Source organism: Melopsittacus undulatus, chromosome 5 (assembly GCF_012275295.1).
Source record: "Melopsittacus undulatus isolate bMelUnd1 chromosome 5, bMelUnd1.mat.Z, whole genome shotgun sequence".
NCBI lineage: Eukaryota > Metazoa > Chordata > Aves > Psittaciformes > Psittaculidae > Melopsittacus > Melopsittacus undulatus.
In genome coordinates this window covers 28,644,125-28,656,716 of record NC_047531.1, presented here as the reverse complement: position 1 = coordinate 28,656,716, position 12,592 = coordinate 28,644,125, and the positions used below count along the sequence as shown (strand labels likewise).

At 41.0% G+C, this 12,592-nt stretch overlaps 1 protein-coding gene across 1 annotated transcript; it reads left to right on the top strand.

Moving 5' to 3' along the window:
• The first annotated feature begins 465 nt into the window (after nucleotides 1-465).
• RINT1 (RAD50 interactor 1) lies at nucleotides 466-12,170 on the top strand. Its single transcript, XM_005148404.3, has 15 exons — nucleotides 466-654; nucleotides 1,110-1,301; nucleotides 1,695-1,890; nucleotides 2,051-2,292; nucleotides 2,447-2,620; nucleotides 2,698-2,847; nucleotides 3,856-4,012; nucleotides 5,487-5,597; nucleotides 5,787-6,012; nucleotides 7,089-7,226; nucleotides 7,700-7,899; nucleotides 9,475-9,689; nucleotides 10,347-10,527; nucleotides 10,614-10,732; nucleotides 11,935-12,170. Exons 2-15 carry the CDS (start codon nucleotides 1,294-1,296, stop codon nucleotides 12,146-12,148), a joined length of 2,331 nt encoding a protein of 776 aa, XP_005148461.2. The 5' UTR covers nucleotides 466-654; nucleotides 1,110-1,293; the 3' UTR covers nucleotides 12,149-12,170.
• The last annotated feature ends 422 nt before the right edge of the window (nucleotides 12,171-12,592 follow it).

Below are 12,592 nucleotides of genomic sequence, written 5' to 3'. Positions count from 1 at the left end.
GGGCTTCTCGCAGGGAAACGCCCTATATATTATAAAACTGTTCTGAAGCAGGACATTGCACTTTCAGCCTCTTCCTACACCGAGCAACGCTCGTGTTGCTGAAGCCGTGTCCACAGCAGCCGGTGGGGCTGCAGGACGGGCCGTGCCTCTGCCGGCACGAAGCGGCGAAGGGTGCGGGGCCGCGCGCTCCCCACGGCACCAGCACCGGCTGCTCCTGTCCCCGAGCCGAGCCCTGCGCACACCGCGGCCGCCAGCCTGCCGTGAGGGCCCGCACAGCGCAGGCGTCACTGCCGGGGCAACGCACCCGGGACACGGGGACTGGGAGGGGGGGGGGGGGTGTCAGCGCGCGTGCGCACAGCGTCCAGCGCCCAGGCGGTGCTGCGCTTACGTGCCCCGCCCCTCCTTGCGGCAGGGGGCTGCTGACGCGGCGGGGGCGGGGCTGCGGCGGGCCCGCGCGCTGGGCTGACAGGGCGCTGAGGGGAGGCGGCGGGCCCGGCACACAGAGCTCCGCTGTCCAGCCGGGGCTGTCCCGGGGCCGGAGCCCGCAGCACGGGGCACAAGCACTGACTGAGCCGCAGGCTGTGTGCGGCAGGGGCTGCCCCCGGCCCTCGGAGTCTGCTGGAGGTCCTGGGGAAGGACAGGCCCCTGGCGAAGGTGGGTGTAGGGCTGCGTGCTTGAGCGGGAGGTGGCTGGAGAATGCTCCGTGTCCTGTCCCTCTTCTCCTGTATCCTCACCTTTCCTCCGGTAGGAAGAGAGCACCGCAGGGTCAGCAGCCTTCCGCGGTGTTGTTTTCATTATTGCAGACAGCACAGTGCTTTTTACCGCTTTGTTTTCTGTATTCACTTCTAACTCGGTCTCCCAGACTGTTCTTCCTGGGGCTGTTTCTTCTCCAGCCTTGGCTCATCAGCTGTACTGTTTCCTCACACTTTACTGTTTGTTTAATAGGAGTTTTTGCCTAATTAAAGCTTGTAGCAGATAGAGTGCAAGTGTATACGTTTAAGTTTTAAATACTGTTTTGGAAGTTGAGAACTGAATCAGCCAAACGCTCATAGGTGCTTCTTTCACTGCACATGCTCTCAGTTTCTCAATACATGTACTCTCAATTTCAGGTCTGGTTTTCTCTGGATGCTGCCAAAGCTGTGGGTCAGCATGTGCCTCTTCTGTTACTTAAAAGCAAACCCACACAGTGTATTTCGGTGATGCTTTTGCTTTACAAATCGTTCTAAAACCTGAGTGGATACTTTGCTAGTAATACGTCAGTGATCAGCTGCTATCTCTGGAACATCCTAAACTATGAAAAGGTAAAGAAGAATGTTGTCCTCTTCCTTTGTATTTTACAAAATTACCTTTTTCCAGTGTTTTTCCTTACGTTCTCTATATTACATATGTAGAAACTCTCTCTATATTGTACTGTTTTTAATAAAATGCACACGTTAGGGGAAGGAAGAAATTAATAGGCATGTTTCTCTTCAGTAGTTTATGTATGATAAATCACCATTTGGATGTGTAAGCAAGGTTTTATCATACCTCAGCTAAGACTTAGGCCAGCAAATTGTCCAGGATATTTCTTTACTGGCTTATTTAAGTTTCAGTTTACAATGAAGTGCCCAGCTCTTCATGGAGTTCATGTCCTCAGTAGATGAATAGTTTTTTGTGTTGTCTTAGTGGTGACCAATTAGAAATTGTATGATCAGTGTTGCAGAGAATGAAGACATGGCAACCATTGCTGTTGGAAAGAAAGAAGTCACTAGAGATCTAGATCACTGTGATATCCCATACTATGTTTCTGAATTTGTGGAAAGAGAAGTTGGAAATGACTATGACTCTCTGAGGAAGCTAGACAACCTTATTGATAAGCTATCTGAGAATAAACAGCAGTTAGAAGAACAGGTAAGCATCATTCTTCCCTCCCTGCTTGACCTTCTGTATATGGTCTATGACTGATTAAATAACTCAGCTACATTAAAACATCGTATTAATATCTGAAACGGTACTACTGTACATAGTGCAGTATTTCTGTGTCAAACACAATGCTTCTCTGTGAATGTAGGTCCTTACAGTTTCATCAGAAGTCCCTAAAAGAATTCAGAATGCCTTGAAGAATGCAGAAGATTCTAAAAAGTCTCTGAATCGGCTTCTGGAGGAAGAAACACTTCTATCTGAGTCAATCAATAGCCACTTAGAGAAAGCTCAGCCCTGGATGGAAGAGCTGCATGTACTGATTAGTCAAGTGGAAGAGATTGAACGACACTTGGCCTATCTTAAATGGATTTCACGAATAGAAGAGCTGAGGTGAAGTTTCTGAGTACTGCTTGTGTGTTCTGAGACTAGCTTGTCCATCGTTAAGATGTTTTAGATTTGAGAAAGTTTCATTTTTCAACATAAAAGTGATTATTTTCTGTTACCTTTCATGAATTTTTGGCCTTGATTTTCTTGTATTTTATAGTGATAGCATTCAGCAATACCTGATGACCAACAGTGTTCCAGAGGCAGCCAGTACTCTCGCATTCATGGCAGAACTGGATATTAAACTTCAGGAGTCATCTTGTTCTCACCTGCTTGCTTTTATGAGATCCACTGTTAAATTCTGGCATAAAATTCTGAAGGACAAGCTGTCGAGGTAGGAGACACACTGTCACTCCCTTGACTTTGCCTTGTGCTGTAAGTCTGTGTTAAAGGGCTTATCTTGTTTTGTAGTGGCTTTGAAGAGGTCCTAGCCCAGCTTTCCTGGCCGTTTGTGGGGCCACCACAATCTCAGGCATTTGGTCTTCCTGCCCCAGCCAGTGCTCCTGATGTGTACAACAACCTGGAAATGCTGTTTTGTCAGCTTCTGAAATTGCAAACCTCGTATCCTTTTAAGTAGCTGTGGTGTATTTTGTCAAGGATAATAAATGTCGAGATATGCACATATTCAAGGAAGATTATTTAAGTTTGTTCTCCCTAAAAACAAAAGATAATTTGAATTGTTTTACTTTGTTATTAATGTTAGAATGTTTTTTGTTTGTTTGTTTAGAAAGCGATAGGTGCCAAAGTTGTCCTGTCTGGCAGTAGCAACATCATACCTCCAAGTCATCAAGTGTAGTGATCTCCCGGTAGCTGACAGTTCAGGTTTGGTGAGGATCAGGCCTTACATGCTTCAGGAAGGTTATCCATGTTAATGAAAAACAGAAGAAAAAGGTGGTGTGTGTTTTATTTTACACAATTAATGCATTTTTAGCCTTATTTGAAATCAGTCTTAATTACTTCAGTATGTCCCATCCCAGAAGGAAAAGAGAGAAAGCTAAAGATGCATGTCTCGGAAGGAGACTGCAAAAAGGGGAGACTAGAGAAGGGGTTTCCTTGTGCAGCTTCAGGAGTCTCCCTTTGAGATTAATCAGGAGGCACTGCTGCTCCTTCAGTTCCATTATTTTGTGAAATAAGTAAAGCATGGCCAAAGCTCAACCAAGCAATTTTTCCTGGAGCGATTGTGGCTTTTTTTTCCTGGAGTGGGAAGATACAGGGCCATTCTGCACAACCCTGAGCTGATAACAGTGTAGATCTGACATATTGGGTCCCTTAAATCAGCTACATGAAAATGGGAAATCATGTATTGCATTTATTAGTTTTGTGAGTCTTTTATTCTTCTTTAACAAGTATGAATAAACATGTCTGATGGACAGCCTATGTATTTGATACTGATCGTGGTGGGTTTCTGTGTTTGAGTATCCCTCATATTTGAGGAATTGTACTGATTGGATGAAGGCAGTATTATGCAATGACGTAGAACTAAGAAATGTTCATTTTTATAAACCAATTTTACTGAAATGATGATGTTGGAAGAATTAAAATGTCTTCATCCTTGACTGTCAAACTTAGAGATGAACTGTTAACCAAACCTAAACAGCTGCCAGAAAAGTACTCTTTACCCCCATCGCCACCAATAATCCTTCCAATACAGATCATGCTGAATCCTCTTCAGAAAAGATTTAAGTATCATTTCACTGGAAATAAACAAACCAATGTTTTAAACAAGGTATGGGAGAAACCAGTTTGACTGTTTGGGCTTTTTTAAATTGCTTGGTTAAGCAACAACTAGATTGCTGTATTTACACTGTGTAGCTTTAACACTTAACTTCCTGAAATAAGGTTCTTCAAAACTGTGCAGTTCTTGTACCCACATAAGTGTGGGCAGATACCAGGATAGCATAGAGAGACCTTTCAGAGGCACAAGTGGTTTCTCTGGGCCAGGTGATATTTTCCCCTTGCCCAGATCCTTTAGAAAGTGTTATGACACCCTTAGACTGACTCCTAGCACTTCAGAAGTTCTGAATCATTTTTTCTGTCTCTTTGCAAACCATTTTGCACTCAAAGGCTGTAAAAAGCTGAGGCACTGTGTTTAGCTGCCTTCATGTAACTGAACATGGTGGATTCTACTGTTGGTGTATAAAATGTGATTAGTCTAAAAGCACTGATATATAATAAATTTCCTAGGTTACATTTATTTTAATTGACATGCAACAAGAGATGTCCAGTTTACCAGTTGGAAATTTACTCGCTTTTTGTATGAATTATCGTCAAAGACTGAGGATTTTAATCTGAGAACTATCACTGGAACAGGATTCAATGCATTAATGCTGCAGTAATACATCAGGAGCAGAGTTTGAGACCTGTTCAGTTGTACTGACTGTACAAGACTATGCAACTTGTATTGACAGTCTTTGGTTAATGTAAATATATTTGCAATCTTGACAGTTGCCACTGCAATCCTGTTTCAAATAATGTTACGTATATTAGTGGGGAAGAGGTTTTTTTTTTTAGACATGATCAAAATTATTTCATAAGCAAATGGGAAAATGATGTTCAAGAGATGAAATCTGTGAAGAACATCAGGTGAACAGCCATTTTTCTAAAAACTTTGTGAAGAAAAATGTACAGATGATTGAGCATCAGATCAGGTCCTCAGAAACTGCAGACTGAATCTTAAGGTGTGGAAACTGAAAAAGCTTAAAGGCATTAAAATGTGAAATGAGAAGTTGGTAGATTCCCTGCTTCCAGTGTGAAGGTGAGGTTGAGGTTGGGTACAGTGACAGTAAGACCAGAGCTACTGGAAAGACTTCTCTCAGGAGTGCATCCTTCTCACTGTACTGAGAAATAAAGACAAAAGAAGCATAGGAGGCAGTATATGAAGCAGAATAGAGGACCTTATGAGTAAGAGAGCAGTAGAGAAGAGGGCAATAGATAAAAAAATGGGAGCTTTTGCTTGAGAAGAAATAATTGGTTCATTTAAAGCAATTCACATCCAGAAATAAGCCTCAGATACAACTTTTATGGAAAATCAAAGCTAAATAAAACATAGTGAAAGACTTGAGTGATCTGAGATCAAGAGAAGGCAGGGAAAAAGACTAGTATTTTTATTATAAGTTTGTCTTAAAGTATGTTAGTATAACTTGAATCTATGTTGTTTGGATGCATTTAATAATTTATTTTCTGTGGGTTTTTTTCATTAGCCTGAGTGGTATTTAACACAAGTACTCATGTGGATTGGAAATCATGCAAAGTTCCTTGATGACAAAATCCAGCCAATTCTGGACAAGGCAGGATCTTCGGTGAATGCTGGGGTGAGCACTTCCATGGGTTCCATATGTATGAATGTGTAAGTCAGCTTCTGACAGATGCTTAGGTGAGCCCACTTCACTACTCTGAGTATATGGTGAGACTTCACTCAGTCCAGTAGCAGTTTATGTACATGTTTGCCCATGTCAATGCTTCCTGTCTCTGACATTTTATTCACTTGTTTATTTCAAAAGCTTGAATTCTCTCGTGGTCTGGTAATGCTGATTTTGGAGAAGCTGGCTGCTGATATTCCTTGCCTGTTGTATGATGATGCACTCTTTTGTCACCTTGTGGATGAGGTACTTCTGTTTGAGAGAGAGCTATACAGCGTTCATGGTTATCTCAGCAGCTTGCCCAGTTGCATGCATATTCTGTCAGAAGAATCCTGCTTCCAAAGGTGGCTAACAGTGGAAAAAAAATGTAAGATTTGCAGTGGATTTTGTTGGATTTTATATTGCACAATCAGAAAGTACGTGTTTGCTGATACAAGCAGCCTTCTCAAATACGATAAGTCACTTGGACAGAGCTGCTACGTAAGATGTGTATTTTTTGTACTCTGTGATAGTGTCCTAAAAATAATAAGATTTGATGAGAAAAATCATAATTTTAGTTCTTTTGGCTTTTGAGCGTTAAAAGTGTACACTTGTGTCATATGTTTAGATTTACTATCATGAGCATGGATCTTCCAATTTTATTTGAAGAAGAAAACAGATACTATTATGTATAAATCATGTCTATTGTAAAAACAAGCAGTGATAGGACTGGGGGAATGGCTTTAAACTGACAGAGGGGAGAGTTAGATTTGATATTAGGAAGAAATTCTTCACAATGATGATGGTGAGGCCCTGGCACAGGCTGTCCAGAGAAGCTGTGGCTGCCACATCCCTGGCAGTGTTCAAGGCCAGGTTGGACGGGGCTTGGAGAAACCTGGTCTAGTGGAAGGTGTCCCTGCCCCTGGCAAGGGGTTGGAACTGGATGATCCATGAGGTTCCTTCCAACCCAAACCATTCTTACGATTTTTGATTAAAAATTGGTTAGATTCTAATAGTGCTTCTCTAGTTGTGGGACTCTTGCCTCTAAGCTGTATGGAATCCAGTAGGCTTAGTTTTAGGCAAACATTGTACTTTTGTGAGATTGGACTTTAAATTGAAATAGGGAAAGGGTATTATGTTTAGAGAAATTAAGAGGAAATACATTGGAAAGGGGCAAGCCAGCTATTAAAAAAACCCAGACAATCCCCTCCAGTCAACTGTGATGTAGCTGTTAACAGCATTGCAAATACAGATACATTGAAGCTGGTTTGTTCCAAGCCAGTCACCAGTAGCTTTTACAACCCCAAAATGTCGAATTCAACTTACTGGAGATTATATGACTGTTTATATATTTTAGAGGGGAGGGGGTTGTGTTAGATTATTTTCTTTTTGGTTGTTGTTGTTGTTTGTTTAATGTTTTTCTTTAAAGACTTGAACAATTGACAAATTTTGTGTGCATTTCAGTTGCTCTTCAGAAAATGGACTCCATGCTTTCATCAGAGGCTGCGTGGGTATCACAGTACAAAGACATCACTGATGTAGATGAAATGAAAGTCCCAGACTGTGCCGAAACTTTTATGACTCTGCTGTTAGTTATAACAGGTAATTACTAACCTGTGAGCATTGGTGTTCACTGTAATGAACAGTAAAAACCCTTCAGCTGACAGATCTCACAGACACCCACTGTGAACAGTAGTCACCAGATAATGTTGCCAAGTTGTGATGTTTGTAATTTGCTAAAATCTTTCCTGTTCATTCTGTGGTTTGGCCAGTCACTCACATATGAACAGTCTTCAGCTTTTGACATGTTGACTAAGTAAATATAAAACATATTGTTACATTATCAGCATATTAAAACTTGTTTATACTTGAGAGAATATAATTTGTTACAATGCAGTTATCAAAAAATCCTACTATTCCTTTTGCCTCTGTGACAGTTTAGAAGCCAAAAGTAGCATCTGCTTCCTCGGAACAGAACGTGTAAGAGCAAGGAAGTTTCTTTTTTAATGTTTCTTTTTGAAGAGCTTTTATTCACTGTTGGAAAACTTAAAAACATTTTATTAATGTCTTTCCAGACAGGTATAAGAACCTTCCAACAGCTTCCAGGAAACTGCAGTTCCTTGGCCTGCAGAAGGAGTTAGTTGATGATTTCAGGATACGATTAACTCAAGTGATGAAGGAAGAGACTAGAGCTTCCTTAGGATTCCGATACTGTGCGATCCTCAATGCTGTTAACTATATAGCAACAGTGTTGGCAGACTGGGCTGACAATGTAGTGAGTAATTGTTTTACTTGGAAAAATTAAAAAAATGGACTTTGGGTGTTTGTTTCATAACAAATATTTTATTTTCAACACTGTTTCTCTGAGTGTATTCAGAAGAATTCATTACTGCAAAAATAGAATGAGATATACATTCAGATTTTGTAAAAGGTGTATAAATAAAGATAGATTATTGTTGGAGATCTAAGTTGCATTAATTATAGACTTTCTAGGGAATTGCAAAGAGAGCCTGGAGGAATGAAATAATCTGAATAGACAAGAGAAGTAATCTCCTTTACATGCTTTGTATTGTGAAAAAATAGTAAGTTGACTTTGGAGATCTTTGACCAGTATTAAAAGCATCAATGCTGAGGTGTGTGCAGCAGCCTATGCATGATGCTTGAACCAGTCCTGTGACAGGTTAGCTTAAATGGATCCAGCGTGAGGATCTGCCTTGCAGCACGTTACAGGTGCTGCTCAAAAAAGTCACTCGCTGATAACTGGTTATTTTGCTACAAGAAGTCTAGCAAGGGGCTTCTTTTCACAAAGGCATGTAGTGACAGGACCAGGGGAATGGCTGTAAACTGACAGAGGGGAGATTTAGATTAGATGTTAGGCAGAAATTTTTCCCTGTGAGGGTGGTGAGGCCCTGGCACAGGTTGCCCAGAGAAGCTGTGGCTGCCTCATCCCTGGCAGTGTTCAAGGCCAGCTTGGATGGGGCTTGGAGCAACCTGCTCTAGTGGAAGGTGTCCCTGCCCCTGGCAAGGGGTTGGAACTGGATGAGCTTTAAGGTCCCTTCCAACCCAAACTGTTCTGGGATTCTATGATAATAGCCTAGTGGCAGCATGGCCATGCTGTCGCATTTCAGCTTTTCTATGGTTATGGGTACAAAAGGTCAAAAAATCCCTGTACACATAATGTGTGTAAAAATAGGTATTGTGCAATGCAAGATGGCAGCCTCCAAATTCTTTTTGTCTTCACAGGCAACTTTGGCTCTAGCAGTGGATAATCTTGACTTGGCAGGACAGCAGCCTTCATGTTGTACAGCTGTGTCTACCTAAGTGTCTTGATCTGCTTAAAAGCAAACCCAAGAGGTTACTAGCCCATGGTGTTGTTACCACTATGTTATATTACATTCTGATTTCTTGCTGTAGTCAGCCCAGCAAATTTATGATTTAATGAATTATTACTTCTAAAACAAATTACGATTAAAGCTTCTAGTTTACTGTTGCAAACATTGAAAAGGAAAAAAAATAGGGTTTTTTTTCTTTTAAAAGCATTCTGCTGTCAATCTTAAAATATCTTTTTAGTATTTCTTTAGATCTATTCCCATTACTTATTGGCTGTTGTACCTGAAACTTGTATCAATTCCACTAGGACAAACTGCTAGGATTAAACCACCATATTGTGGCTTTCACTAAATCAGGGCCAAGGGAAAAGATAAGAAAGTGTTTTTAAAATCTTTAGACTTTTAAGTTTATAAATGTGTCAGAGAGTGTTTTCTAGAGCTGTGTCTATTAAAGTACCAATGGAAAGTTACAATAGTAGGATTATTTTCTGGGGTATTCAGACCTGGCTTTGTTTCTCTAGTTCTTCTTGCAGCTCCAGCAGGCCGAGCTGGAGGTTCACGTGGAAAGCAGTGCTGTCAGTAAGCTCCAGCTAGGGCAGCTGGCTTCGATGGAGAGCTCTGTCTTCGATGAGATGATTAACCTCCTGGAACGCCTGAAGCATGACATGCTGACTCGCCAGGTAGATCATGTCTTCAGAGAGGTCAAAGATGCTGCGAAGCTGTACAAAAAAGAGAGGTGATTCCATCTGTTTACTCTCTTTCCATATTACAGTATTATTTCCTGTTAAAAATACCAAGGTAAATAAAGGCAGGAATAGGTAACAGGCACACTTTTTTTCCTGAGTAGGAATGGCACAGGGTAGCAAGTTTGGTAAAATTCCTCTTTAACACTTACTTTATTTTAATGTTGTGTTTTCTAAAGTAGTTCCAGAGTTAGTGGGTGTATTAGCTTAAATACGCTGTAAAGCATTCCGGATCCCTCTAGTTTGGACAAGAATTACTTTCTTTGTAGTAGTACTAAAGAGTTAAGTACAAAGAGGCCTGTAATAACTGTTCTGTCTTCCCAGACTCACAGGGCTTCTTGAATATTTGCTCTGGAGTAGGATTTCTGAAGTACTTCATAAAAGGCATACAAATCCTCCATGATATTCTAGATTAGATGGGGTTTTCTGTGAATGGCATGTTCAGAGATTGGTAACTCCAGCATGAGTTTAATATTAAATGAAATTTAAACACAGCAGTAGACTGTGATTACTGTTAGATTTGAAATGGGAAAGGAGAAATTCTGAACCATTGTAAGCAGGAAAAATTTTTTTAAAGGATAATTTTACCTTCAGCTGTTGTAATATGAATAATTTAATTGTAATGACTCAAGTGTGATGATTTCTTTCAGGTGGTTGTCTTTGCCATCTCAAGCAGAGCAAGCCGTGATGTCCCTGTCGAGCACAGCTTGCCCAATGTTGCTGACCCTGCGAGACCGCTTACTACAACTGGAAGAGCAGCTCTGCCACTCGCTGTTCAAGATTTTCTGGCAAATGCTTGCGGAGAAAGTGGATCTGTACATCTATCAGGAAGTAGGTATCAGCAAAACGTGAGCTCTGCAGTGCAGGGGGTGTCAGTGACTGCTTTAAACAGTGGATGCACCTCTCTGTGTTTGCAGATAATTATGGCAAACCATTTTAATGAAGGAGGAGCAGCCCAGCTCCAGTTTGACATGAGCAGGAATCTGTTCCCTTTATTTTCACACTACTGCAAGAGGCCAGAAAACTACTTCAAGCAGTAAGTAGGCAAACTTCTGATCCGTTGGTATTTCACAAGTGAATGTGCAGATGAATACACATTCTATGTATCACCAAGAGTTTTTCAGTTAAATTTGATCCACACTTAAAATGTGTGGATTATTTGGACTTCCAGTGTTTACAACCAGGGAAGTTTTGATTCTGTGCCACGTACTCAGGCAGCAGCAGGCTGTGGCATGTGGTATTCTGTGCAGTTAGGATGTCTAGATAAATTAACTTATGGAAGGAATATAAATATCACAGACTTTTGAAACTGGAGCCCAAGAAACTACTCAAAGGTGTAATTACAACACTAAACTTTACTTGTAGAAGAAAGACTACTTTAAACTACGGTCCTGCTCGGAATTGCATAGCAATCTAGTTGCTTTCATTGATGAGAAGCAGCTGCCTTCTTTGTGGATAGTCATTTTTAAATAGCACTCAGTCATTTAGAGAGTCCAGTGCTAAGCTTCTGGGCTAATTGGGGCAGAAATGTTAGTGTTTTCAAATCAGCAGGGAGCATGGCATTCAGTCTTTAGCACTTGGAAAGCAAAGATTCCATATTGGCATTTTCAATTGGAACATTCACGCAGCAGCTTCAGGTTTAAGTCTTTCTTGAGCACATCATCTTTATAAAGGTAGCTGGTACATATTACTCCCAGCATAAGAGGAAACAGAGCACAAAGGAACCATAAAAAGTAATGCACAATGGGTACACGGCTCTGTCACATTTAGATTAGTAACAAGTGACAGAGACAGGGGATCTGTTTGCTCCCTGATGGTATTAATCAGGGAAAATGTTCAGATTCCAGCAACTGTCTGTTAAACTGTGCTCAAAATATGCTGAGTAAGAAGGTGCTAATTATCTTAGGGGAAAATTCAGATAGGGAGAGGTAGACAGGTAAAGTGGGTAAATTCTATTCTCTATTTGTAATGCTGGTGGAAGAAAGAGTCAAAAGCCGTGCAGAGAACTTGGAGGCAAAACACTGATGCTTGGGAAATGCACATACATGAGGGAAAAGGTTTAGACAGTGTGAACAAGTACACTGTTTGCCTTGATCTAAGCCGTAGTTTTCAGTTCAGTACTTTTGAGCCTTTTCAGAAGTCCGTGGGGATGTTTTTGTTAATCACTGTGTGCACAGAATAAAGTGTACTTCATGGGTGCTTCTTGTATTAATCCATGTAACTTCTTTTTTCCTCTAGCATAAAAGAAGCCTGTATTATCCTGAACCTGAACGTTGGTTCTGCCTTGCTTCTGAAGGATGTACTGCAGTCGGCTGCAGACAATGAGACATTCAAGCCAAACCAGCCCTCTGCAATAGCAGCACTAAATGAACTTGGAGTTTACAAATTAGCACAACAAGATGTTGAGATTCTTCTCAACTTGAGAGCTAGTTGGCCAAACACAGGAAAATAAAGCCTTCTTCAGCAATGGTTAATAGCTCGGTCTACATTGCTTATTTCAAACCAAAGTAAAACAAGTATGTTGTAATATGCTTCTTGTTTTTAAAATGCTGTATGCTGAGTGACTGGTTTCATCTCATGCCTTGTTGTATTCAGCTTTATAAACACTTCAGAATGGGATTGCCTGGGTTTCCAACTGTGCAGATCTTTTCTACAGCCACTTTCCCAGTGCATTTAGAAGCTAAAACTGGCTTCATCTTGAAGGAGTATGTCTGCCCTGCCAATGTGTGTGCTGTAAATACACCTTTGTATGAATGATGTGGGCAACTCTTCCCTGTGAACTGATCCACCTTCACTTGAATGCAGATGTTTTACATCTCTACAGCCCAGGTAACGGGTGTTCTATATTAAAATGTGTATAAACTTGAATAGAGAAGGTAGGAACGGAGAACTATGT